This window comes from Nyctibius grandis, chromosome 22 (assembly GCF_013368605.1).
Source record: "Nyctibius grandis isolate bNycGra1 chromosome 22, bNycGra1.pri, whole genome shotgun sequence".
Classification (NCBI taxonomy): domain Eukaryota; kingdom Metazoa; phylum Chordata; class Aves; order Nyctibiiformes; family Nyctibiidae; genus Nyctibius; species Nyctibius grandis.
This window is the reverse complement of record NC_090679.1, coordinates 6,517,818-6,545,633: the sequence shown is the minus strand read 5'-3', so window position 1 is coordinate 6,545,633 and position 27,816 is coordinate 6,517,818. Positions and strand designations below refer to the sequence as shown.

Below are 27,816 nucleotides of genomic sequence, written 5' to 3'. Positions count from 1 at the left end.
GGAACAGTTTCAAAAGCTTTCCTAAAGCAAAATATGTCCCATCTGCTGCCTCCTCTTCATCTACTAGACATTATTTTCTCAAAGAAGGAAATTAGAGTAAGACAGCATGATTTATTCTTGGTAAATCTATGTCTTTTTTTTTCTTTTTATCTTCTATTTGCTTTAAATTGATCGTGTAATATTTTTTCAGACTTATTTCTGGGAAGAGTGGTCTCTAATCCCCTGATTTCTCTTTTTCAAAATAGTAAACTGTGTTTGCCTTTCTATAATGCTCAGTGATATCACCTGCCTTCCAAGAGCTTCCAGAGCAGTCACTAATGCTTCAATAATTGCTTCAGCTACTGTCTTCATTGCCCGCACTGCTCTCACCGCACATACTCAGAACAGTTTGAGGCCAGAGCTTCTAATCTGGAGGAACAAAGCGAGAACAAATACAAGGCACAAAAAGAGCGTAAAAGGGCATGAGGGACCAGGCCAAGCTCAGACTGTTTGCTCTCCTCTCCCCTTGGAGGAGGCTCAGACTCCTCTCACAATGGATTGTTTAGCATAGCACAGAATAGCACAGCGTAGTATCAACACAGCAGGAAGCTGCCTTCCAGCTGAGGAAAAGCAAGCTGACAGCTCCAGGAAGGCTATATCTGAAAATACATTTTCAGTTGAGAACTTTGGGTCTACTGTGCTGATGGGAATTTAAATACCAGGAGCACACCAGCAGCCGTGCATGTGATGACAGAGATTTGCTGACTCGCAGGCAGAATATGAAGGGGTCTTTTATGAGACACCTAGGTGTAGGCTAGAAAGGGCTGGGGAGGAGCATGAGGTCCTACTGCATGTCACGAATTTTACAGGGAAATGCAAGCGAAGGATCCTGGAAGGCAAAGTCAGACTGCTGGCTAGAAGATTTAGCCCCAGGGTACTGTTGACAGTTTCTCTGAAATCCTTCGTTATACACTCAACTCCAATTAGGCAGAGGGGAAGAAGACGCTATCTGGAGGTGATGGTCTCCATCAAAAGTCAAAAGTGCAATCAGACTTTTCACAAGGAAAACATATATGATGCGTTTAATTAAAGTGGGAGCTGGGGGAAATCTGTCATGAGCTAAGGCAAACAGATTGCTAAGGGTTGGCAAAACACAAATACTCTGTGTATCCAGCTAGTTCAGAGAAAAAGCTTACGACAGGGATGGGAACAGTTCATAGGTGAAACTGTATACATCAAGATGACATTGGACTAAGAAGCTAAATGAAGGTGCCCCCCAAATTAAGAACTATAAATGCATGTATATAAATTTAAAACTTTTTAAAAAGAAAGCTAGATGAAATAAAACCCAGGTAATATAATCAGATCTTGACACAGCAGAAAATAGTAAATCCCACTGACAAAACCAATAGTATACCATAGTATGTGGCCATAAACTATGAAAAGAGAGTCATAAAAGTCAAAGGGGTTTTTTTATGTCAAAGAAAATGTTTTAAGGAATCTAGTCAGACTAAAATTCTTACTGGAAAAGACTATACCCTGAAACTGTCTGGAGTAAGGATGTAAATATATGAGCAGTTATCGGATCAGGCACCAGAGAAAGAAGACTGAGCGCTTAATGTTGAGAGGTGAAATACTAAACATGGGGACCTCTATTATTCATAAATAAATCAATATAATGACAAAAAGGAAAAAAAGGTTAGAGAACCAATTTATAGAAACACAGTCTGACTGCTTTTCAGAACTATTAGCTCCTGAACATCCAAGAACAGAGGCTGCTCTCTACTTAATATTATGCAAGGTACAAGAGGAGTGAGTTCAAGAAGAGGCAGTCAATGAACGAACAGAGTATATGGGCTGCTCTTACAGAACAGAAAACTCTATCTTGGAGTGCAATGGTTATGACTTAGGAGGTCTTAATGGGCAAGGAGCTCACCACAAACGCTCAAGGTAAAAGCGTGATAAAATGGGAGAAGTGATTACAAGTATGGAATCTGTTCAACCTCTGGGTACAGCATCATTGAAACCACCAGTATATCTAATCCTGGTGTTCACATTTAGAGCTGTTGAAAGATTAGATTGGGGGCAGAAAAGAGCCATAAAAAGTATATGAGGAGAGAAGAACATGTAACTGGCAAACTTAAACAGCTCAATTGTGGGGCAATTCGATAAACACTTTCACAAGGGGAAAATATCAACCAACACTTTTTAATCTAGCAGAGACAGAAGAAAGACTAAGGGCTGAAAAATGAAAGTGATTCAAACCAGCAATGAAACACACATTTTTTAACAGCAGTGATGATTAAATTTGGGAACAAACTACCACCTGAAGTGATGGATTTTGCAACTCTTGACATCTGGAACATATGTTCCTGTGAAAAGTTCAAGTTTTGATAAATAAGAATTTTTTTTTCCCCTGAAAAACAATTTTGTCAGAAAATTCTTAGCCACTGTTTGGATTACTTGTCTATTTTAAAGCACCAGAGAAACAGCTTTGTCCATTGCAAGCTGGTCAAAATGATAATTAAAAGCAGAATAACGGAATTCCGAGATAAGGAGCACGATATGGTAGGAGCTAATTATCACAGTGTCTGTAATGAAAATTTTGTGTCACTAATATTTTAGAATTATTTAAACACATTTTTATAATAATGATCAAAATGGAACTGCTTGACATAATCTACTTGAACATTCAGAAGCCTTCTGACAGTCTTTTTGAGGCAGGGCCTATTCCAGAAGAATCCTGCATGGCCAGATATTGTGGATGCTACAGAAAGCCAAAGCACAGACCAGCATGCAAAGCCCACACTAACAGCCAGAACACTGCCTAATATCACAAACAGGTATTTCACTACAAGCTTTGGCTTTTATGTGGAGGTGCTCAGTGGCATTATGCCAAGTATAATTTTTGTAATTGCAATCAAGGCACCAAGAACTCTTGCATAAGTGCTTTTAATACACTATGGGAATGAAATATGACACATCAGGCACTGACAACTTGTAAAGCATCATTAAATATACCACAATCATTAACAAATGTGCCAAGGAAGGCTAGTACATCTGTATGTAATTCAAGTGGAGGAGTTGGGCTCCACATTATAATTTTTTTTGAGTAAAATACTTTAGAAGACTCCAGATTACCCTGAGTCAATAGAATGTGAAGCATCACTGTAAAAAACATCCTCTTGGGATTCTTCATTGGACTGATAATTGTGGCACTTCTCAGTAAATGTCAGGCTTATCAGTGTTGTGAGTAAGCATCAGTTAGCTCTCAAACAAGCTGACTCTGTTCATTTTTCTCAGAACTGCATGTAATATTCTCCTGGCAAGGAACAACTCTTTTAGTAGACTGCATCACAAATTTGTAAAAGAAGCTTGCCTCAGCTCTGATCCAAAAACCAAAAGAGATCTAGGATAGATTAGATGGCTACAGAAAGATGTGCTTTTTGACTACAAACCCTGGATCCCTTGGAGTTAAAGGGATACAAGAAATATAAATTTCTCCTTTTCAGATCATAACAGATGCACTAATTGGAAGAAAATGTTCTTCTTAATACTTGTTTACCTACTTCAGATCACATCAGTAGCTTCAAGTACATTTTTGACCTGTGAGTGGTTAATGACATCAATATTTGCAATACATTTTCATCCCTTTATAAAGATCCTTTCTTTATTTCCACCACGTAGCTTTTCTCTTTATATTGCTAGATGAGACCTAGCAGCATCGTGGCGAGATCTTCATTAGCATTCAAATAAAAATTCATTGTTTGCTTGTATAGTGGGGAGAGGAGTTCAGCGTTCACTGTTCAGTGTTCACCGTTACCATCAGAAGTGTTTACATTCATACCTATGTCTCATTTTCTTTTGACAGAACATAACAAAGCACAAGAAAGACTGCACTGGGTCAGATCGAAAGTTCCTCTACTGCAGCATCTGGTTTTCAATACAGATGCCTGGGGAAGGAGTTTAAGAACATACCAGGCATGCAGCGGTGCTTTCTTGGAATATTCTTCCATTTTCCAACAATATGTGTCTTGGGACTTTTTGAGCCACCACCCTTGGCTTTACTGTTTAACAGGTTATGCTTTAACTTCTCTCCATTAACTTTTCCTGTTACCCCCAGAGCACAAGCAAACTTTGAGCATCTGTAATCTCCTATGGCAAGGGATTTTACAGCTTAATTATAAGTTTTGTAAAGAACCATCAACCAGATTAAATTGATTTCTAGTTGTTTCTTTGGAAGAGACACTAAAGGGGCTTCTCAGTTGGGAGAGAAAGTAACGAGGGGGATACAAGTGAGACTTATAAAATAATGGTCACAGCAACAATAGGAGACAGTGCAGGCAGATGGACCACTGGCATGACCCACTGGAGCATTTCTTGTGTTACTATGACTAGGTCATCTTAGTTGCATCTTCAGGACCATTTCAAGAGCTCTAACAAACCTGTGAAATGTGGTTTCCCACTAGAAAGAACTTTCCCTAATACGTTGGGTTTTATCCATTTAATCATTTTATTCTTATAATTTCTACTCACTTGCTCAGTACAGACTCCAGCGTGACGGTCTGCAGTTCTCTGCTTTGCTCCTGGGGACCTTCTCAGCGATTGTTGTCACATTTACCATCTTCCATCCCTCCTGCAGGGAAACTGATTTAAGTGACGGGTTACACACTATAGTAACTCCATAATTGCATATTTGTTTTCCTCCAGAGCTCTTGAGTGATTACCATATGGTCTTGGCAATTTCTGACTCTTCATCTTATCAATTAGTCCTAAAATGCATTTTAATGTCATTTAATTTGAGACAGTTCCTTACACTTGTCCCCATAAGTTTGGCTCTCATGGGAAAATAACCTACCTCAACCATAGTGAGCCCCAACACAAAGCTTCAGTTTATTTTTCAACAGCAGTTTTCCTCTCTTACAGTAAACCTTTTAGAGACTGGTCATCTATTGAGCAAACCTCAGGAAAAGTACCTGATTCTGGCAATTTTGAAAATATTTTTACTAGTATTTTTATTATTCCTTTAGTGAGTTTGCACCTTAAAATTTTCCCTTGCCTGCCCTACAGATTTATCTTCACAGTTAATGCTTTTTTTCAAAAAATAGTTTCTTTATTTGCTCAGAAATCCCAGATTTTGAATACTCTCTTCCACTCTGCTGTTACAATATTGCCTTTTTGGTCCCTTATAGAATTATTTCACTTAGTGATATATTGCTCTGAGCTTCAGATAGGGTGTTTTTATCTAGTTTCTCATCTTCTGCATCTTTATAGCAGCTGCTTTTAATTTCCTTTTAAGAAGCTCCTGTACTTTTGAGTAGGTCCCATTTTTAAGTTAGGTATTACTGTGAGGTAGTTGTGGGGGAAAATCAAATACTCCTAGGACATTCTGTCACTAATCCCTCTGAAAAAAAGCTAAGTATCCACTGAAGTGTTTTCAAAGAAGGGAGGGTTTGCAGGAAAGAGGTCATCTAACACCTCCAGCTGGAAGAGGAAGGATGGGGAGGGCTCTGCCACAGCACTGCAGGGAGCAGGGACCTGGATGCTGGGTGAGGCGGGCAAAGGAACCTCTAGCACGAAGCTTTCAAAAGGGCCTGTGAGGAGGCTGTGTCATGGCCAGGTAAAAGACAGGTAGGGAATGTGGAGAAGCAATTCCCGAAGGAGGATTCATGTTCAAAAGCGGGAATGTGCCTGTGTCAGCAGAATGATGTGAACTCACTCGTTCAGAGAGGGGAGCTGGAAAGATCCTCTGTTATCACAGGCTCTCTATACTGACCCAGGCGGTGTGCATGGAGCAGAGCTGTCATATGTGGCCTTTCTTCAGCATGCCGGATCACTCCTCTGCTAGGCAGGCTTTGGGGAGGCTGCGGGGAGCTTGGGGTGAAAGCCCACGTGCATTTCCCTACACCCTGGCTCCTACCTCTGCTGCAGTGCTCAGCACCCTTGTGGCTTGCAGGAATTAATGACTCACGGATGATGGAAAAGCTGTGTTGCTTTTCTGGGTGACTGGCATCCAGCTTACCTAGAAATGATCACACACCAAAAAAAAGAGGGGCCAGCCCCCACGGGATGCAGCATGGGCCATGCACCTCTCTCTGCAAGGGCAAGCATGCAGGCAGGAGAGCTCTCTGGGTGTTACATCACAGGCTGGTGTCATCCCACACTTGATGTGACAGCGGTTGGTCAACCCCAGGGTACTTAGGATACTGGTCTGTCCAGGCAGCTTTCTGCTCACAGATGTAGGTGTCACAGCACAGCAGCACCCTGTCTGTGGGGACAGGCTCCCTCCTCACGCAGACAAGGTTTACAAAATGCAATGTAAATGGGATAGAAAGCAGGCAGCTGGCAGAAGGCAGGCAGGCCTGCAGATCCACGACGCCTCACAGAAACAAATCTACCAGATGTTTCAGCCTCACAAGGGAGCCACTCGCCTGTCCTACTGCAGGAATTGTGTTTTGCCTCCTGTTGTGCTGGCTTCCTGCAAGAATGCTAGAAAACGCTGGTGGTTTGACAGTTACTTTCCCTTCCTAAAATTGGTGCTAGCATAGGTTTGTGTCGTTGGTGAATATAAACGAGAAATAAATCAGAGCTTGGAGACATGCCGTTCTCCACTCTTCCTCCAGTGTGGCTTTTTTACACTGCTGCGCTGCAATCTGAAAAATGCCATCTATAATGAATACTAAATAGTGGGAGACTTTTTCTCAGCAATGTGTTACTAAACCTGACTGCTGTGCAGTGTAATACGCTGGGAGAGAGTGGGGGCTTGGCTGTGTTTCTCTGTTTCATGCAGCCATAGAAACTGTCAAGCTCAGGTGCCTCTGTGATCTCCAGGCAGCATGTCTCCCTACATCCTTTCCTAGCTACCCATTTATTTTTAAAATGTTCCATTGTTACTGTAGCTCAGTTCTTTCAGCCAATTTTAATGTCATTATTATTTCTGTCTCTTTAAAATTTATCTACTTATGCAATTTTAATCTTTTTTTTCTTCCAAACCAATTCATAGTAATACGTTAACAGCTGCCTCGTAGTGGAAGTCACATAGAGCTGATACTCAAAAATCCTCACCGTTAAGAAATGACTCACCTCTGTGTTATAAAACCTGTACTGCATTGCCTTGCACCCCTGTCCTCAGTATATTCACGTGTCTCTGCTTCATCACCAAAACCATTTCTGACCTTGCAGTGAGTACCTACCTGTGGAGGGTATATGCAAAACCAAAGGATATCAGAAAGCAACAACACTTTTCCACACATGAATAGCTTCTAGCGTACCTCTACAGCTCCTTAAGCTTAAAGGACCAGGAAGTAGAAGGGGATCTATATTGCAGAAGATGGTGAAAAAAGGGATGAAAGAAGAAAGAGTCATAAGAGGACCCACCACACACACTTCAAAATTCCTGCAGCCAGCATGGAATACACCTGCCTCTGTTCTGGGAGCCTGATGACACTTTTGACTTCCCTCCTCTGCCAGCAGTCCCATCTTCCAAACAGTTTAAGGTACGACCATGATGATAACTCTACATAACAAAACGCACAGCAGAAATGGTACTGACCCAAAGGCTTGTTAATGCACAGCATAGATAGGAGTTTCTTGGGTGGTATTTTCTTGCCCTTTAGAGTATTGAATTCAGGCAAAAACAAAGTTTCTGAAAAACAGCAAATCGTTCATACCAATGCAATGCATATTCTTTCTTCCTTGACTCATATACTGGAGTGTTCATATAAATACACGTACACTTCCTACACACAGTATCAAACACTCCAGCAGAAGTGCTCTAAGACAAAGTATAACACCTTGGTTTGGTAAGATCAAACTTACAGTCACATGGGCACACTGAACAGGACAGACTAAAACTTATCACACACGCGCTTCTCGTCGAGCTGTGCAAAGGTCATTCTGTTCTGTGAATAAGCCCGTGTCAACAGTGAGCATATATTAGAGTTCAGAAAACACTTTGCTGAGGAGATCCAGGCTTTCTGGGTTAAAAGGTTATGAAATTCAGTCTAATCTCTATTTCTATTTTCTTAGATATTCACTACCAATCTATTATAGGCAAAGAAGTCAGTGCAGCCCAGAATTAAGGTTTCCCAACTTCTTCTTTTACATGACCCTAGCTATATTTCTACAAGACTGTTCAGACTTGTAGTTCAAACTGTTCAGAATTCTCTCAAGCTAGCCTGAAATTTCTTTTTTAAATTAAGTTGATTTGCCTCACAATTTTTCAGACTGAAATAACTTCTTTTTGTGAAAACGTTCCTTCCACCACTCTCCTGAGAACCTTTTGTGTCTCTGTGCTTTATCACAGGAATTTCACATTTGGCACAGGGTTTCTCCTGGTGAGAGGGTTGAATCTGTTGCCTTCACAACTGTCCCCAATGTTCGTACACTTTCAAACAACTGGAACCACTAGTGGTCACCTTCTACAAGTCAAACAGAATAACTAAGATACCAGAAGATTTAATGTCCAGGAAAAGAAAAACACCAGAATAATCTGAATTATTTCTATGTGCATAGAAACTAATAAGGAGGTGAGTATTTGTCAACATTAATTCCTCATGAACAAAACAAGGTGACTCAAACTAATTACCCTCTCTGATGGATGAGACTTTGTGGACAGGGAAGAAGCAGCAGATACCACATACCTCAATGTCACTGAGAGGCCTGACATTGTCCCACTCAATATTTGTGAGTGCAAGAATGCCCTGGCTTGAAGTCACAACACAAATCTGGTTGGAATCTACACCCTGAGAGTAGTTTCCAAGGGTTCACTGTGAAATTTGAAGGACAAATTGAATGGTTACTCAGCTGTTCATAAGTTCCATTCAATATTTTATTGATAGCCTGGATGAGGGAATGGACTGTGTGTTTATTAAATCTGCCAAGATTAAATCTGCGAAGAGTGGCTACAAATACATGGGGGATAGCAGTATTAAAAACTTTTGACAACTTGGACAAGTTGTCTATAAATATAGCAGTCATCTCACTTGTAAAAAACATAGTATTTTAACTTAGGCAGGAGTAAAGTGCACAAATACAGGACAGACATCAGCTGGGCAGAAAGCAGACTGGAAAAAAATAAAGATCTGAAGGTTCTGATAGATCACAAGCTGAACAGAGGTTATTGTCCTGAGCAAAGAGAAAACACTACACAGATATATTAACAAAAGAATTACCTGCAAGACATCTTGTAGGTCCTTTGGCTGTACTCAGTATTAGTAATGCCTCAGTGCAGAGGCACGTCCAGTCTTGGGTACTGCTCCTCGAGAAAGGCTGACAGGCTGAGCAGCAAGAATAACAATAATGGTTAGAGGTCTGGAAAACATGACCTGAATCAAGAGACTGAGAACAGGAGGTGCTCAAAAGAGAGAAGACCACGGAGAGATGCAGTAACAGTCCTGACAGAGTCAGGATCGCTGCAGTAACAGTCTTGTAGCAGATAAAAGTCTGCCACAAAATGGAAGAGAAACAACAGCTCTGCATATGCCAAGAATGTCATAAGCAGATCTGATCCTGTTGTGGAAGAAGGAGATGGACCAAGTGATCAGCTGAGATTTCTTCCAGCTTCACTTTTCAATGATTCTGTGCTCAGCTGATGCTGATCAGAGTTTGTCTGTACTCAATTTGTCCTGATGTACCCCAGTGACTTCATACAGCAATTGCTCATGCACATTTACATCATTTCTGCATTAACATCATCATTAAGGTTACAGTGTTTTACATTCATCTTACCATCTTAAGACTATCTGTCTTACAAATACCTTATCAAAACACTATTTGCCAAACCAGCTTGACTCGCAACTCATTAATCAAAAGCCATTTTAATAATTAGTCCTCAAATAGCAATTCAATAAAATCTTTGTATCTCAATTTTCCTTTCTATCCAGCGCAATGGGCAAAAGGGTTTGTAATCATTTGGCACCACTACTACCAGACTCAAAGAATCTAGATTAGAGCTGCTGGTGCCAGTCTCCCATTCCCTTGCCATAATTTTAGAAACTAGTACAATGTTAGAAAAAATTGTGTCCATCTTGGGCCTCTCAGTTCCAGCTTCTTATAGATGACACCAGAACACTGCTGCTGCCATTAGCATGCGGTCCAATCCCTGGCCACATAAGCAGGATCAGCACTACCCATGGCCATTCTGACATCGGAAAAGATGTACTTAGAATCTTCCCCAGGTTACCCATTTCAGTGATTATACATCCTATATTAAAAATGTATTCCTAAGGTCTCTGTTAGTGCAGTGGCCAGGCAGGGCAGCTGACTGACATTACTGCTTCTTAGTCACGATTACTTACTCAGGGTGCCAAGGGAAAGCATTGCTGCCTTATCAAATAATTATAATCAATTACCAACATTGATCAGAACCAGCTATAGCTCAGCTTCCCACAGGATCCATCAAATTAAACCGTTGTGCTGTAGTACTGCCGGAAGGAGAACAAAGACCCTTGTGAAGTTGTGCAGGTTCCGAGATTTATGAAAATACAGTTCAACTTCACTGGCACACAATCGGTTAAATCACCATCACATAAAACCAGAAATAATACAAGCCCCAGAGCTTGTTAGCTCTGCATGCCCTCACACCATTGTTAAATTGAGGTGATATGTCAGTGAGTGGAAACCCGAAAGATTCCAGATTTATCATCTTAATTCTTTACATTTTTTTCTCAGGAATTCACACTGCTGTCATTTTCTCTTCCACTCTGACTACCTTCTTTGTAACACACTGGCTTTCTTACTCTTACTGAATAATTCCTGATCTATTATATCTATAATTATACTAATAATTAAGCATGCCTTTTCATCAGCTAGCAGCTAATTACTTCTGTTCCTACCCAGCTTGCTCAGAAAACAGTCAATTCATCTGTATCCATATCACTCTCACTGTTGCTAAGCAGTCACTGCTAGTCAGCAGTTGCACTGTAACTGGTGGTATTTGGTTCACCCTGGCTTTAAGTGTATTTTGCAGTAGCTGAGTGGTGGTGCCTTTCAACCTCAGAGTAAATGTTTTTTGCTAGTAAGCAAGCTTTAGTCACATGCTGAAGTGCAGCACCTGCTTGACAAAGACTGCTTAACCCCACCAGTTTCAGAGCAGCTTTGGAGCTGTTAGGAAGCAACTACCGCTTACTGCAAGGAGCAGTCCAGAACTGGAGGGAGCTGAAAAGAACCAGCTCACAAACCAGCCTCTACCACCTACAGTCTTAGTCCTTCTGTGGTCAGACCTTATCCAAGATTTTGTTATATGCAAACTGAAGTCATGAAGTAGTCTGAGCTCTCCTTCTCTAGTACTATCACTAGTGAAGAACTACTTGCATTCACACGCTGTCCTTCCAGACTTCTTGGTATACAGGATCACTCCCGTGTCTGCTAATGTGAGAACTGGACACTGTCAGCACAACTCTGCTACCTCACCCTGGTTCCCACCAGCACGGTGTAGATGGGCTCTGCCCAAAAACACTCAAGCTAGTTAGTACTGAACCTCAGTGATGTGGTGACAAATCAGCCCAGATTGCTTTTTTTCCCAAGTACCTGTCATTTTATCTGTTGTAGGTTGGAGAGAGAAGCTGATGTTCCGGGGTAGGAATTCCCACCATCTCCAGCACTGGCAAGTCACTTCCTTCCCTGTTTCTCAGTTAATGAAATTAGTCACATTAACATTAGTGAAATGTTAATGGCTGGTATTTCTAGCCTTCCTAGAGACCAGGCTAGGCCAAAACCCTTCATCCTTTTATCTATTTCATGACTGCATACTCTGAAATGAAGAAATGTTGGCAAATGCAGTGGTTGTGCTTGATTCCAGAGAAAGGGAATCCAAAAATGAGGAAATTTGTTTAAAAAAAATGCTCAGGGTGGCAGTCAGAAAGGTAAAATGTTTTCAGATGGCAGGTAGACTATTTTAGGATTCTACACTGGAGGCTCAAAGCAAATGCATATAGCCTGTCAAAAAAGACTTGAGAGAAAAACAAAAAGCTAGCATCATAAAACAGCAGGATCAGGGAGGCTGTTGGAAGTTAAAAGGTATCCTGCAAAAAGCTGAAGTTGTGTCTGAAAAAGGAAAACTAAAAAGAACATAAATTCTGGCAGACTAAATGTAAAAGCACAATAACATAGACTGTAGAAAGAGTTTAGAAGCAGTTTGCTAAAGAAATAAAAAAAAAAAGATAATAAATCCTTCTTGAACACATCAAGAGCAAGCAGCTTGCAAGAGCCCATGAGTACACAGGTATGAAAGAAGCACTCAGGAAAGATCATGCCATCACAAAAAAATCCCAAACACATTTTTTTTTTTTTCAAATCTCTGTTCACCTGGAGAATCTCAGAGAAACTCTGAAACCAGCATCTTGTTTATAAAGCATTCACAGAAGGCTTGTCTTAATTTAAGGTTGTTAAGAGTAGATTACAAGCCAGATAAAATGAATAACAACATGTCACTGGGCGCAGATGATATTCATACAGGATTTTTACAGAATGTTAAATATGAATCATCTGAGCTAATACCCTTAGTACATAACCTTTTGCTGAAAATAGCTGTGATTATCAAAGGACTGGAAGGTAACTAATAAGAAATCAGTTTTTAAAAATGAATTCAGTGGCAATTCAAAAAACCACAGATCGCTAAGTCTAATGTCCATATTGGTTATATGGGCTGAAGCTCTAGTAAAGAACAGAATTAGTGAATACATGAATAAAAGTAACACATTAAGGAAAAGTAAACATGCCTTTTGTAAAAGGAATCTGAGCCTCCTAAATCTGCTGGAATTCTCTGAAGGAGTCAAAAGCATGTAAATAACAGAGATCCAGCTGAGAAATTTTCTCTATATTTCCAACTCACCCCAAGCTTCCAGAAACCTCAAAAACTGAAGGTCTCATCAAAGGCTCTTAAATAAACTAAACAGCCAGAGACTACAGGTAAGGACCTCACAGAGTTAAATAATAGTTTAATATTGGAAAAAGAAGATAAGACTAAAAGATGAGTTTTCCACAGTGGAAGATGATCATCAGTGGAGTCCCATGGGGATTAAGGTCCATGGTGTTCAATGTGTTCAGAAGTGATCCAGAAAGTAGGCGGAATAGTGAAGATTTCTGATAAAAACTAAATTAATTAGGAGAATATTTACTACAAAACCTCACAGATCTCATGACGCTGAGCAGCCTCATGATAAAGTGGAAGAAAAATTTCAGCCCTGACAACTATAATCTGGCTATCCACAAAAAGCAACACTAACTTTACAGCCAGAGTGATGGGCTCTGAAATAGCTTGCACAATTTAGGAAATGCATCTTGACATTATAATAGCTAGCTCTATGAATATATCACCTCATTGCTCAATAGCAGTCAAAAAAAGAAAATCAAAAGTTCAGAATTATTAGGAGAGAAAAGTAGGACTTTGCCACTGTATGAATTCATGGTGCATCTGCTTCTCGAATACCCAGTGCAGTTCTGGTACCCTCACCTCAAAAAAAACCCAAACTGTAAGAGGAAACAGAAAAGAGACATGGCAGAATGACAAACATGGCAAGTATGAAACTGCTTCCATGTGAAAAACGAAGTTAGCATGCAGGAGTTGAATAGGAAGTGATCACTTACCATTTGTCTCTCCCAATTGTACTGAGCAGGCCAGGTGCCAGAAAGGGGAGACGGACAACGTGCAAGAGCTCTGTCATGTGCCTTTTTGTTCAGCTGCTGAAGCCTTCATATTCTGTCAGACAAGAATGTCAAGGGATGGGTGAGAACTGCGACAGCTAGGTTTCATACACAATCCCAGCATGTTCTCAGGGAAAAATACAATGGGAAAAAGGAGGAACAAAAGACTGCTGTACTTGCAGTACTTTTTGTTTCCATCACTTCTAAATCATAATTCATTAGAGGTCTCCACTTCCTTTCCCATCTGCCCTCCCCAAGGTACAATTTCAGAACTAAAATAAATTAAAAAACACTTAGGCAGCATTTACTAACACCTGACTATGGCACTCCAGCCATGTTCCTTGCCAGTCTCTATAGCGATGCATTTTAACCCAGCTCCTCTCACCTTTTTACGTTTCTCTCATTTTTCAAACTCCTTTGAGCATTGTGGGTTCGGGTTGTTAATTCAGCTCCTTCAAGGACAGCACTACTTTTCATTCAGTTGTGCAGTGGCTAGTACCAATTGGTCCCATTCCTGATAACGGCCTTAAACTACTGGCGAGCTATTAATAATCTGCAAGCAATTATTTTAATTGCAACCGGGTGTCTAGAATTTAGGAGTGTACGAAGAGTTCCTTCCATCTCAAACATTATTGTCCCATTGAGCACTTCGGAGTTTAGCTCTCATTAAAAGTAATAGAGGGAAATAGTCTGTGGCAAACTGAATGTGTTTGTTTCACAGTTCACCTCCTGCTCCTCTACACTAAAACATACTCTCACTCAGCGGCAAGACCACAGCTGTTGCTATCTTCTACTTACCTTCTAAGTGCAATATTTAGCTTGAGGGACACTGAAGTTTTCTGTTTGTTAGTTATCAGGTCAATAACTCTCACCTTATCACTCCAGTTTCCATTCCGTTGATAAAACCTGTCAGCCTTCCTTGAGTGGTTCCTGGCGCTCAGAAGAAATCACATTAAATTGGCACAACCAAGTAAATCTGTAAGGGCTGTGCTCCTGACTTACCAAAGGGAAGGGGGGAGGGCTTGAATTTCTCTCCCTCTTCCTTCTTGCACAGCTCCAACGTCCAAGTGCTTAGAGTTGTGTTGAAATCCTCCCTACGGATTCAGCAGTTCAAGTCAGCTCAGGGCTTTGAATATGGCCCAGAGGAGATGTCTGTGAAGCCAAAATTGATACGTTTAAATGCAAGAGACAACAATCATTTCTGCAAGTATAAGCTAAAAATACCCAGAAGAAAGTGGAATTCATAATGGAGATTTTAAAGATCTGTGACATACCAGAGACTCCACAAGGGTTTTAATGAGAGAGAAACCAATTTAATGGGTCAGTGTGAGCAGATGCTTTGCTGGGCGAGTCGGCTATAACGTCTCACGTTCCCGTTTAATGCCAGGAGCATCACCGCTGTGCTTACCATGGCTGCGACAAGCCCATGTCAGAGAGGCGCATCGTCAGAATCCGGAAGAACCTTGATAATCAACGTCTCCACGTTGTCAGATCACAGAGCCGAGCCACAAGCACTAAAAAGGAGGCAAAAGCTGACAAACGAATGTTTCTAAAGGTAATTGCATGACTGACCATCTCCAGTTGTCATTTTGTTTAATTATTATGCTAGGCATGAAGCTAAACCAGCCCGTTAAGTTGTAAAGTCTGTTAACGCTGCGTTAACAGGGAGTTGCTGAGTACCAGGGTTAAAATCTGCAGGCCTCCCCCGTGAGGACACCTCTGGAGTGTATGTCACCGTTCACAGCAAACCCAGAAATAACTTCCGCGGACCATTCAATTATACGCAATCCCTCTACTTGCGGCATGGCTCATCAATCAGGTTTTCTGTCACCACGTCTCTTCTCATAGCAGTCACCAGAAGGCTCCGAGCTCCCTCCGAATTCATGTGACATTTACTGTCAGGGGCTGTCAACACCAAGATTCTCCCAGGGCCTCCGAGTTCATCACAAAGCAACAAGATATATCCCCAAAACGCGCTCCCAGTTCCAGCTCTGGATTACAAGGACTGACTGAGGGGCTTTGCAGCAGTCAGGGAAGAGTGAAACCTCAGTGCAACCTACAGCTTATGCCCAAATACCTTCGCTTTCTTATTTTCTTGCTACAAAAATACAACCGCATTAAGAGAGGATTTAGGCCCTTGATTAATTAAGACTTCCTCAAAAATGCCCCTTATAAACTTACTAAGAGAAAGATGAGATTGTTTACTTTGAAATTTAGCCTTCCCATCTTTAGCATTGATCCTGCATTCAATCTCTGTTTAACAATACAGTGACCTAGTGGAAAAAATTTCTAAAACTTAATAAATTGCAGCTGGCAGTATTGACAGAGTGTGTATATGCACATTTGGTTTTGTATGAACATATTAGAAGAAATCTAATAAAGTAAAACAAACACATTTTCTTTTGTCTGCGAGCTGTGAAACTAGATCATCTGTAATTACAGTGTTCCAAGTATACTTGGTCAAAATCGCATGGTGGGTTTTTTTAGCCATAAATTTCTGGCTAGAGGGAAAAAAAACCTGTTGTGTATCCAAGCTAACATGTTCCACTAAGTTACTTCGCTCAAGATGTAGAAAAAGAGAAATGCAGATGAAAACCTAGAAGCACAAACAGCTCCAGCACCCAGGGAATAAAGTTCCAGTGGCAAATGTGCCTCAAAGAAATAATGAAGCACTTGGAGATATGTTGATTTTGCCTGGACTTTAAGGGGGCACTGGCACTAATGAGTGTTTAAAGCAGTGAATAAAAGAGTGCTTTCAATTACAAGGTTTTTAAAAGACCTCAGAATGTGTACAACCTCCTAGAACTTCGAAGTATGTTTTTAACTTGCTTTCTACAACCAGCCTGGTTTCCTCTTTCCACCAAAATAAATATATTTTTTAAGGAGCACAATATTTATTTCCCTAAGGAGCAAAGTATTTATTTTCCTAAAATTATTGTGTGATAACAAACACAGTTTTCTCAGCCTCTTCTCGTACACTCTGTGTGCTAGCCCACTGATCACCATCATCTGAGCCCAACAGTCCAGGCACTTTTCCATCCCATTTATTGTCCATTTACCCAATCCATACCTCACCAGTTTGCTAAGATGATACTATGGGAGACTGTGTCGAAGACCTTGCTAAAGTCAAGGTAAACAACAGCCACTGCTCTCCCCTTGTTCTCTGAGCCAGTCCTACCACAGAAGGCAATCAGGTGGGTTAGGCATGATTGCCCTAGTCAGATCCATGCTGGCTGTTCCTAATCACCTTCTTGTCCTTCACAGCCTTAAAACAAAGTTTCCAAGAGAAGGTGTGCCATCACCTCCCAGAGACCCAGGCTAAATAGAGTGGTTTAGAGTTGCCCAACCCTTCTTCTTACCCTTCTCGAATGAGTGTATCATGTTTGCCCTTTTTCAGTCATCAGAATCCTCTCCCAATTACTGTGACCTTTCAAAGTGGCCCTGCAAAGACATTGGCTGCTTCCCTCAGCACCCTTGGGTGCATGGAACAAAATACCAACAATGGTAAAAAAAGCTGTAGCAAGACACTGCACATGCAGCAATTCCTCATGGCTTCTCGCCTCTTCCTTCTCAACGTCCTTTCCACTCTCTGACTGCAAGTTGCAAGGACACAAACTAGCTGAGCTGGAAAGACCGAAGCAGCAGAACACGCTGTCCTCCTGCCTGCATAGCTCGAGGCGTTTCTCTCTACAACATTTACTACTTCAGCCACGTTACTCCACGCCAGCCTACAGCTCTGATCTTTGCTACCTCAACTTTGTTCTTGCTCTGGACCATCCCCTTCCTCATCTCTCAGAATCCCCCTCTCGTCTCGTCTTCATGCTGTGATTTTCCTTCTCCAGGGTAAGACACAAGCGCACAGCAACTGCACAACTGATGTTGTTCAACTCCTGTGGCATCCTCACGATATGAATCAAAACAGATCAGCTCTGCTATTGACTTGCCGGTTGCAGAAAAGACAGAGAGTATCGCACACCAGATGGCTGGGGACTTGAAAGAAAACTAGGACTAACGGCAGTAAAAATACAGTGATTAGCTGAGAAGATCTTGGATGAACTAATACCAACAAATGCAGTTCAAGTTTTTGGAGCATTAATTACTGATATCAACTTGATGAGCGAGAAAATTAAGGCAAGATTATAGAGTGGAGATGCTGATATTTCTATTTTGCATGTAATTTTCATCCCCAAATAAACTGTAGTAGCTTAGGAAATACCAGCCTACTAACACAAGACAATTACAGACACATTTACTAAAACAGACAACTAAATGACTTTGTAATTAAGGTATTAAGCCAAATCTGGGGTGAAAAGGATAAAGGATTTGTATCCATATGACACTACAAAAAAAATAAAAGCTATGGAAAACCAAAAGAAATTCAATAGGTTAAAGCAAGCGTTTAGGCTGATGAAAGAGAGTGATTACGTATATCCTGGAAAGCCACACTTGGAGCTAAACTTGCAGCCGGCCAAGCATAAAACACAGATAATACTGAACAAGAACTACGAGTCCATAACAAGAATTACCAGCAAAGAGAAAACCATATTCTGGAGAGAGAGACAAACTGCCAAAATGACCAAGAATTTCTGTGCCTATGGAACAAAGAAATAAACATGAAAGTACACTGTTCAGCTGGAACGAGCTCAGGGGCGGCAATATTCACACTTCTGAAGGAACCCACTAGGGCAAGGAGAACATAAAGCCTATCTTTTCCTCACACTGGCATGCCACGCTCTCAGTTGGGAACTCTGCCATCTCCTGTTGCAACACGGTTCAAACAAACACACAGACACACAGCCAAGGAAACCCTCCGCAAGCACGTTCAATCACAAAATCAGGCCGACTGCCGACAAGACGTTTTTACAACCCAAACTGTAACCACATCGTAATGCATTTTTTTACACATTGCCATTCACAAATGTTTTGCTTTTATACCCATTTCCCAAATATAATTAATCACCTCACTGATTAGAGGAAGATTAACAGAGTTTCTGATCACACCTGGAATTACTTTTTTTGTTATAAAAAAACTACTTTGCAGTATGCAATTTCTTGTCTAACCCAACTGCAGCACAACCCAACATCCATCTGCCCCACTGTTGCAGGCCATTCTGGGTCAGGAGAAGGCACCATTTATCAGGTAGTCACAGGCTCGGGCATACTTTAGCACTCCCCACTACCCATTTGGTTCCTACATTTAAGTCCTCTCCCCCAGGGCTCACCTCTGGGCTCAGGGACTCCTCAGAGAAAAACCACAGCCGGCTGCCCCCAGCCGCTTGCGCTCTCCAAGGGGGATTTATCCCCCCGAGCTACAGGGACTCTTCCCAGGACACAAAGAAGTACAAGGGACCCCCCCGGGCCTTGAGGGGACCCCCCAGCACCCGCTGGGCCTACAAGGGGACCCCCAGGGCCGACACGGCCCGCCCCAGCCGCGGCGGCACGACGCCCCCCTCCCCACAGCTCGGCCCTTCCGGGCCGCAGCGCCCCCCGCGCCTTTCCCGCGCTCCGCCGCGCGCCGCTCTAGCTCCTCTCTATGGTACGGCGCCGCTCTAGCCCTACCCGCCCGGTGGGCTCACGCCGCCTGAAACCCCTCCTCGGCGCTTTGCCCATGCGGGCTCCGCTCTCCCCCCGTAACCCGGTGTGGGGGCGGCCGCCGCCCCGAGGGAAGCCCCGCCGCGACTAACCGATCCCTTCGCCAGCTCCGTCCTCTCTATGGTTCAGGCCGCCGTCGCTGGGCAACGCGCCCTCTCTGTGGTCCCGCGGGCGCGATGTGGCGGCTGCTGCTGGGCCGCGGCCTGGGCCGCTGCTGGCTGCCCCCCGCCCGGTCCGCCTGCGCCGCCGGCCCCGCCGCCGAGCCGCCCGACGGCCGCGGCCCCAGCCCCGAGCGGTGAGTACGGCCCGGCCCGGGGGCCAACAGCCCCGCCGGGCCGCGGCGCTGGCCTGCAGAGAGCGTGGGGTGTCCCCCTGCCCTCAGGGCGCTGCTTGGGGCCGGGGGGGGAGTCTGAGGGGCTGATTTCTGGCTTCACGGTGTTGGTGTTTTCTGGTTGTTTTAGAGCGCCCGGCTGTCGGGATGGACGGGCCCGGGATGGCCGGGAGCGAGGAGGAAGGCAGCAGCCGCTGCCCGGCGTGGTGCCCCGCTGCTCCGTGCTGGAGGCAGTCACCTGGGTGAGGAGCAGCAGGGTGGGCGAGAGGGATGTCGCCAGAAGACCTGGGGGGGTGTGGAAGGGGATGGGTGCTGCGGGAGCCCCCAGGGAGGGGAGCCGTGGTGGGAGGGCTCCCCAAAACGGAGCTGTGGCCAAGCTGCCGAATGGAAATGGGACAGAAAGAGGGAGTGGGGCTGTTTTCCTTGACTTGTGTCTGCTTTTCTCCAGGGAGCACTCGGTGCGCTGCTTCTGCAGCTGGTCAGACAGATCTCATGGCTGAGATCGCTGCCGGATGGCAGGAGAGAGCACAGGTCTCTCTGGCTTGCTTCATTGCCCTCTCAGCAGACAGGTTAGCAGCTCTGCCTTGTGAGGAGGGGTTGTGGGAGGGCCAGGCTGTTGGACAGGATTTCTGCCTCGTGATGTGTTAACTAAGGCTGGAAGAGAGCTTTTGTGAGCTGACAACCAGCTTTCAAGCTGTCTGGGGAGAGTGAGGGCTGGTGTCTGTCAGGGGAATCTCGCTGTTTCTTAATGATTTGGTGCAATCCCACTTTGCATCCCGCATGCCCTTACCTTTGTTTTCTGTTCTGAACTCTGCTCCCTGAACTTCCTTCCTGCTTGGCTTTGTGGTCAGAGCAGAGAAGGATGCTGGGTAGACATACAGTTCGGTGTTGTCTCCTAAAGCAGACACTGCGCAGCTAACGGGAACTGTTTTGCACTCTATATTTCAGCAGTGACTGAAGCTTCCACCAGCAGTCCCAGCACGCAGCTGGGATCCCACTTCCTGCAGCAAGGAAGTCCAGAGGTTGTACCAGAGAATTCATCCTCAGGCATCCCCTCAGGGCAAGGAGAGAGCCAGCCCAGGGCAGAAGTAGGTATGTGCAATGTGCTGCGGGGTAGGATACTTGTGGCAGAAGGACTTCTGAGTCTCTGAGTTTCCCCAAGGCAAAGCTAGGAGCTGAGAAGTGTGTAGCCATTTATTGAGACTTGAGGAGATAGCGTAGAGTGGAAAGACACAACTTGGGAGAGGTGAATCAGGATTTCAGAGACAGGAGGAAAAAAGCTCCTGAAGGCAGGGAGGAGCCTGTGCTGTAACTGTGGAGGTGACATTGGCTTTACCAATACTGATCTGCATTAGCGACCTGATTACAGCATCCAGTTTCTGTTCTTTTATTGTGGACAGTTGTGTGCAGTCAGAAGGATTCGGGTGAGTAGTGCACCATTGATCTGGGAGACTTGTGTACATGGTGTGAAACTGAAGGAATTAATTTCTTCCAGGAAGATGAGGATGTATTTGCAAGCACTTGTGCTGTAGATAAGACAGTGGAAGCAGGTATCAAAGATATTCTTATTAAAATGAGTTTTATAAAAACAGGAGGATATACTTCAAAAAAATTGAAGTCTCATCCAGGAAAGCATGTCTTAACGTGTTAAATTTAAAGTCATACCAAGGAAGATCAGATAAGGCCTACAACAGGGCTGCTCACTAGGTGTATAAACACTAACAATGGCTTTAGGAAAATTGTTACAAGCAGGAAGCCTGGAGCAGATAGAAAGGGGGACATCATATGATCACATTGTAGAAGAGGCACATAAAAAAGCCATCCCACAGTTGCTGAATAGATGATGTAAGGTGCTGCAGAAAAGGTCAGAGGGGTTCCCCATTCTTTGCTTTCTTCCAGATTTTTGGCTTTCTTCTGTGCTGATTTAAGCTACTGCCCATCACTGCTTATCAAACCCATCTCCTGCCAGAGGTTACCATTCCCATCAGTTGGCAAATGGAGCAGTTTTGTTTCCATGTCTCCTAATTAGCTCCAGGAACACAGCCAGGTTAATTTACCTAAACTGCCAGTTAGACTGTTTGACCCATCTGCTTTTGCCTGGAGCGTGTTAAGAAGGACTCAAACAAACTGCCTCACTGGCAGATTGTTGGACACGGACCTCTGGGAGAAGTGGTGGGGAGTAAGTGGTGGGGAATAAGTGGAGACAGTGATGCCTTCAGTTGGCACAGCTGAACATTCCAGAGCGAACGTGTATCTATGTCTGACAAACAGTTTCCTGCTGAGAGTCAGTAGGAAGAGCTTTTAGGCAAACTGGTAAATTGAACAGTGACAAGTCACTAAGGCCACATGCTCTTTGTTCAGATGTTCTTCAGAAGCTGTGAAATCGCTGAGCCTCTAATGATGGTCTGTAATCCAGTGCTTAAATCTGCTGTATGACCAGAAGAATGAACACCGACAAATTGGACACTGGCTTTTAAAAACAGGGGGTTGTTTGAGCCGCAGAACTGCAAAAAGGGTAATTCTAAGTTGATAGAAACTATGTTATAGAACAGAGATGTTAGATACCTGGATGAGTGTGCTATATCAAAGAATCAAAGGTCTTGGAAGGATTTAGGAAGCCATTCCTCAGGCCAGCTTGCTCCATTGCAGAGACTTAAGAAGTCCATTAAGAGTTCTTTGGAGAAGTCAATAGGCATGTGGAGCAAGATTATCCAGCTTCTAGCTTTCTCAAAATCTTTCAGCCACGACCTAAAACAAAGCTACCTGGAGAAATGTAGCTGATGTGAAGGAAGATGGAGGGGCTGCTCTTGCGCTAGTAAGTCCTTAAAATACAAGAAATAGTTTTCACAATAGAGAGCTGTTACTGGTGGATTCCTCTAAGTCCTTTGTTGAAACTTGTTCTGTTCAGCAGAGTCAGCAGTGATTTGGAAAAAAAGAGATGACAAGTGAGGTGACAGAAGAAGCAAATGGTACAAAATTATTCAGGACAGTCAACTGTGAAAGTCACAGCAAAAGATTGCACAAGAACTAAACCCAGGGTAATCCCAAGGTAGGTTAAATTAGTATACACAGGGGAATGGAGCTGTAAATACACACATGGAATGAGGAGTGTCGAATTAATAATTATACTGCAGAGGGAACAGTTAAAGTCACCATGGATATGTTTTTGATAAGGTTAAGTCAGTGCTCAGCAGCAGTGAGGCCAATTAGATGTTAATTACTGTAAAGGAAGGAGCTGAGGACAAGACAGCATCATAGGTTTGTGTAAGTGTGATGCAGCCACATCTTGAACACTTAAGGAAAAGACACTGTCTTAAAAACAGTAACAAAAATGACATAGAAAAGGATGACAAGGAGACAATTACATACAAATAGAGACTCTTCAACTTAAGAAAGAAGTGGCAGAGGGTGTGCTAGTGCTCTGTGAAGCTAAAAGTGTTGAGAGAAGTTGAATAGGGACAATATTTTTCATAATACACGTATTAATAGGCAGCACAGAAATACTCAAGTAGTGGGTTTGAAAAAAGGTAAAAGCCAGTATACATTTGGCTGGGGCACAGGTAAATTGTGGAACTCATTGCTACAGACCAGAAGTATAAATGGGTTCCAAGAAGTGATTAGGTAAAATTACACATTCAAATTAAACTTAATTGGTCCAGCCGAAACCTCCTGCCCAGAAGATCATAGAACCAGAACAGCTGATTGCTGGAAACTTCTGCCAGGAGAAGCATGACTTTATAATCCCTATTCCTTACACTTTCTGCCCAAGCATCTACAACTGTCAGTTGTCAGAGATAATATATGTCAGAAATAATTTGATTTTGCTCAGTACATAAGTCCTCAGGTTACATTCTCACATTATGCTGTGCATCCATTTTGTGGGATTTTACTGAGAAAAGTCAGGGTGAAGAGATTCAGTGATTTTCACTGAAGAGTCTGAAAAAATGCATAGTTTTGTAAAATGTGGGAAGTCCTGTGAATCTTTCTGTGGAAAGTTTTAAAGTGAAGCTTGGTGATGCCTTGATGATGCCTCAGAGTACGCTTTGCTTTCTACAGAAAAAGCTGCCTAAGGTTTAGGATTTTTTTTTTCTGGTGTTTAGCTACTGAAAGAGGATGAGGCTGGCTAAATCAGAACACAGCAAGAAGCTGGAGAGAGCACAAGGAAGGGAAAGACAGATGCCTGGCAGAGGATGCAGGGGAATGTGGTAGTAAAGTCTTGCCATTAGAGAGCAGACCTCCAGAACTTGGAGTGGAGCAGAATGTACCTTCACTTCTCCAATTTGCTGTTGCCAGCAATGGCAAAGAATCTTCTGGAGAGAATTCCACGTCCTCACCCTTTCTTTCAGTGTTTCAGTTAATTTCCAGACTTGCTTGTGCTGGTCTGCGTGTACGCTGACAATCTGCTGTTGCTGTCAGCTACTTCGTTACCTCAAGTGGCAAAGATCTTTGTGATGGATCCAAACATCCCGGCTTTGCAGATGAGCCATACCAGTTTTCACAGAACACAATGTGATAGAATCTATTACTTTTAGTGTGTTTAAAAAGAAAACTTTAGGAAATTCATTTAAAAGTTGCTATAAATAGCATTCTGGATATTACTACCAGCGAGTCCTCAGCTGCATGATGGCATCCTATTTTTTTCAGGCAATTCGTGCCTCACTCGAAGCTTTTTTGCTGAAAGTTAAAGGCACATAGTGAACGAGCAGGTGATTACAGCCAGTCTCAGTGTTATAGCAGCCGAATGCTGCCCTGGGGAGTTGTATTTTACCCCTGGCAGAACTGTAAAATTCGTTATTTCAATTCTGAGATTACAGACATTTCAAAAGTGTGTTTTCATTTCAAAGCACAATGAAACCAATTGGAAACACTAAAATTTTCCATGAGGCAGAAATCCTGGATTTTGTCCAGCTCTTGTTGTGAATTCATTCTTGTGAAGCGTTTGGATGTTTTGGGATGAGCAATCGCGACTGTCTATGAGAAGATTATTAATTCCTCATTTGGAGCTAGCTTTGAGCAACACTTGATTAGTACAGGATGAACAGAGGGGAAATACAAAATATTTATTAGCTGCTGAATATGTGAGCACCCAGTACACTGACAGCAGCAAGACTGCATGGAAAAAAGGATGCGTAGTCATGTTACATCATAGCACATGTTTGAAGAAGTAGAAATAAAGTTGCACAGAAAATTCCAACTGTGATATTCCCAGCTTTTGTGTATTCCAGCATACAACCTTAAGAATAATTTAACGTGGTTCTGTGTGTGCAATACAGCATTGAATTTGTTCAAAGCCTAGATCCTATGAAGTGCTGCTGAAGCTTGACCGTACTTTGGGAAATAAGAAACAAACAGTTGGGGTGAACTTGTATTAACTAGTGTGAGGTTGAAGGTTAATCTAAGCTGGTCGTCCCATTCTGCTGAAGTGGGATGGGGTTCTGCTGCCAGGGGTGCTTTTATTTCTCTGGTTAGTGCTGAAGGAACCTAAGCATTGTTTTTAGATTGTGTGCCTGATATTAAGGCAGCTGCTCTGAAACAGGCAAGTCATGAAGATCATGATATCTGTGGAGAATTTTGATTTGAGGTTTGCCCAGCCTCAAAGGTGAATTCTGAGAGAATTCATTCGTCTAGTCCTTCAGGAGATGGGATGGGGTGTCAGGATCAGTTTGTCCCTGTGTTTTCTTCCAAATGACCTTGTGCTCTCCAGGAGTGGTAACTAATCTGGGGAAATTACTGGGATTTGGGTGAGGAGGGGTTTCTAGTGGGAGAGGGGCATGAGACAGTTTTGCAAGCTGATAAAATTCAGAATTAGTTTCTGTTTATTTTTCATGGGGTAATCGTTTGTCCAAATTACAACATGTTTTCTCAGTAAATGACCAATCTCTGATTTAGGAGTAGATGTCTATGCTAAACGTAAAGTTTCTTGAAAGCATGAATGTACTAATGTTGTTTAAACAAACAGTTGGGAGAATTTTTAATACAGACAATTTTTTTTCATGAGATTTGCTGTTGTATGTATGGCAGAAAACCGAATTACATCATGAGGGAGATACCTGAACAAGAGAGAGTTACGGTGAGAAAGATCAGATATTCTCAGATCAGGCATAAAATTAAATGTAAAGCACAACTAATAAATTCACAGAGTACATTACTTTCGATGGAAAGATGAATAGAAATCGTGTTTGCCATAGCGATCGTGCTTGTTGGGTCACTGGGGCTTGTTCAGATAAAATACATTTTAATACAGCCAGAGGGGAATGGTTTATCTGGGAATAATGAGGCTGCAGCCGGGACACAGGCCAGGGCTTCGTGTGCATTGTAAGACGGTGCAGGCACTGCAAGAAGCAATCCTGCCTGTTGCACACTCGTTTCTGCCACTGTGCTGGCACAAGTGCTTGTGTAGCCGTATAGTGCCAGGAATCAAGGAATCAGGGACTGATTTTTCACTCCTATTAGCTCCCTGCTCTGCAGCCACACAGCTTGTGGGTGGGATGGGGAGACATGGGGAGGGCACAGCTAATCCTTGCGTTAGCAGCACTGGGTCGAAGTCATCCAGGCCTCAGCACCTGGTCTTAGGTGCCCGGTGGGATCCAGCTGCTTATGATGATTCAGGTTAAAAATAATTGGCCTCAGTCAGCCCTGGCCTGTTTGTCCTCTTTGCTGGAGGTCACCATCCTCTTAGAGTAGCTGGTGTAAATGCCTGTGTAATCACTTCCAGCACAGTTCTGTTAAGAGCAAGGTGGCTTAGCTTTTGCTGTAGATGTGTTAGATAATTCTGATTGAAACTGGTCGGATAGTGGCTGAACACAGAGTCCAGCATATCTAAGAGGGCAGCGATGAGCAAGTGGGGTACCCTGGGGTGATAACCTAAGCCTGCATCCGATGCAGCCAGAATAGCACATCTGATCATCCCCTTGCAAAAGCAGAACTGTACCCTGGAAAGGAATTATCTGGAAAAGGAGCTAGGGAGGCAAGCACCTAAGCGCTGAGATCTCGGTGTGATGCCTTGGGCAATGGGAATTGGAGCACAGTTCTTCTGATACATGCAAAGTAGGCAGTTATGAATTCGAATAAGGAGGCAATTTTACCCTTCCCGTGACACTGGTGAGAGGGTCCGCACTTCAATGACAATGTTGAAAATTCAGGAATAGTGGCAAAAAGTCATAAAATTAATCAACTCAGGCAGAAAAGTACTTCAGTTGAAAGACATGAACAGCGCGGTCTGTTTAGAATCACAGACAAGAATCAAGAGGGGTTGATTAGTCGTATCAGGACTTTCAAAAGGAGAATGGGCTTTTTAGTAAAGAGGAAAAAAAGCCTAGAAGAGCCAGCGCCTGGGAGAAGAAACCAGATGTATTTTAATTTGAAATGAAGCACAGAGGTTTAAAGCAGCAATTATGAGTTGCTGGAACAAACTTTGAGAGGAAGCAGGAGATTCTCTACCTTCTGGTGTCTACAGATCAAGACTGGGGGCCTTTCTGGAGGAGGTGTGTTAGCCAGCTGCAGATTACAGGAGTGTTTTCTTGTGACACTTGGTTGCTTTTGATACAAAGGTCAGATTGGTCGGTGTTCCTTCTGTTCTTAATATCCCTGACTGGGTGGGTGATTGGTCCTCTAGGAAAGAGCTATGGAGTAGAGAAGATGGGTAGAGGAGGAAGAGGTGTAGATACAGCATTGCTTAACCTTGCTTTTTTTGTTCTTTTTTTTTTAATATAGGGGAGTTCCAAATCCCTGAGAGCTCCAGCTTGGGGCCAGTTCTCCGCAGTGCAAAGGTACACTTTCATTTTTCGCACCCTTCGTCTGCACCTGAGGCCTCTTCCCTACAGGCAGACATCACAGTGCCACCCCAAGCACAGCCTGAGCAATCCACTCACGCGCAAGACTGTTTTCTGTCCTGCACAGCTGGAGGCCAGGAGAAAGAGAGAGGTGATGTGCTGTCCTCTGCTTTAGCCAGAGCAAAGTTCCAGGAACTGTGAACTGGCATCCCCATCCTTTAAGGTGTCTGTAACAGGGGTGCTAGTAAACAAGCACTGAAAGAAAATGGCAAGGAAAAAAAACCCAAACAAACAAAAACCAAAACCCTATCCAGGAGCTCTTGTCTGTTCTTGTGTATTTGCATATTGATGCAATCTTTCACTAGGTGATTACATGCTGTTGCTATTTTGGTTGTTACCAGACAACCCATGACTGGAGAAGGTGGTATCACTTTTCCTAAAGCTGCAAATCAGGACTGGCTCTTGTCTGTTATGGAGAGGAGGACACTTCTGGCTTGA

The 27,816-nt window shown here is 43.1% G+C and overlaps 1 protein-coding gene and 1 long non-coding RNA gene across 5 annotated transcripts in view; one reads left to right on the top strand and one right to left on the bottom strand.

Annotated features, from left to right (window-relative positions):
- Positions 1–295: 295 nt before the first annotated feature.
- Positions 296–15,130, bottom strand: LOC137672766 (uncharacterized). Of its 2 annotated transcripts, XR_011049631.1 has the most exons (7): positions 15,032–15,130; positions 14,626–14,775; positions 13,567–13,678; positions 9,153–9,257; positions 7,063–7,172; positions 4,516–4,615; positions 296–408 (listed from the first exon to the last, which is right to left on the bottom strand). It is a non-coding gene; the product is annotated as an uncharacterized lncRNA (long non-coding RNA). The 2 variants fall into 2 exon arrangements; XR_011049632.1 differs by lacking the exons at positions 296–408; positions 4,516–4,615; positions 7,063–7,172 and adding an exon at positions 7,220–7,495.
- Positions 15,131–19,376: 4,246 nt separating this feature from the next.
- The window catches only part of DELE1 (DAP3 binding cell death enhancer 1), a 22,428-nt gene continuing 13,988 nt past the window's right edge, over positions 19,377–27,816 (top strand). The window contains exons 1-5 of one of the 3 annotated variants that reach the window (XM_068417157.1): positions 19,377–19,510; positions 19,677–19,788; positions 19,995–20,115; positions 20,498–20,638; positions 27,260–27,315. In XM_068417157.1, coding sequence (XP_068273258.1) covers positions 19,392–19,510; positions 19,677–19,788; positions 19,995–20,115; positions 20,498–20,638; positions 27,260–27,315 — 549 coding nt within the window. In that variant the 5' untranslated portion in view covers positions 19,377–19,391. Of the gene's footprint in view, positions 19,511–19,676; positions 19,789–19,994; positions 20,116–20,494; positions 20,639–27,259; positions 27,316–27,816 lie in introns of all 3 variants that reach the window. The other 2 variants (XM_068417156.1, XM_068417158.1) reach the window with 2 other exon arrangements.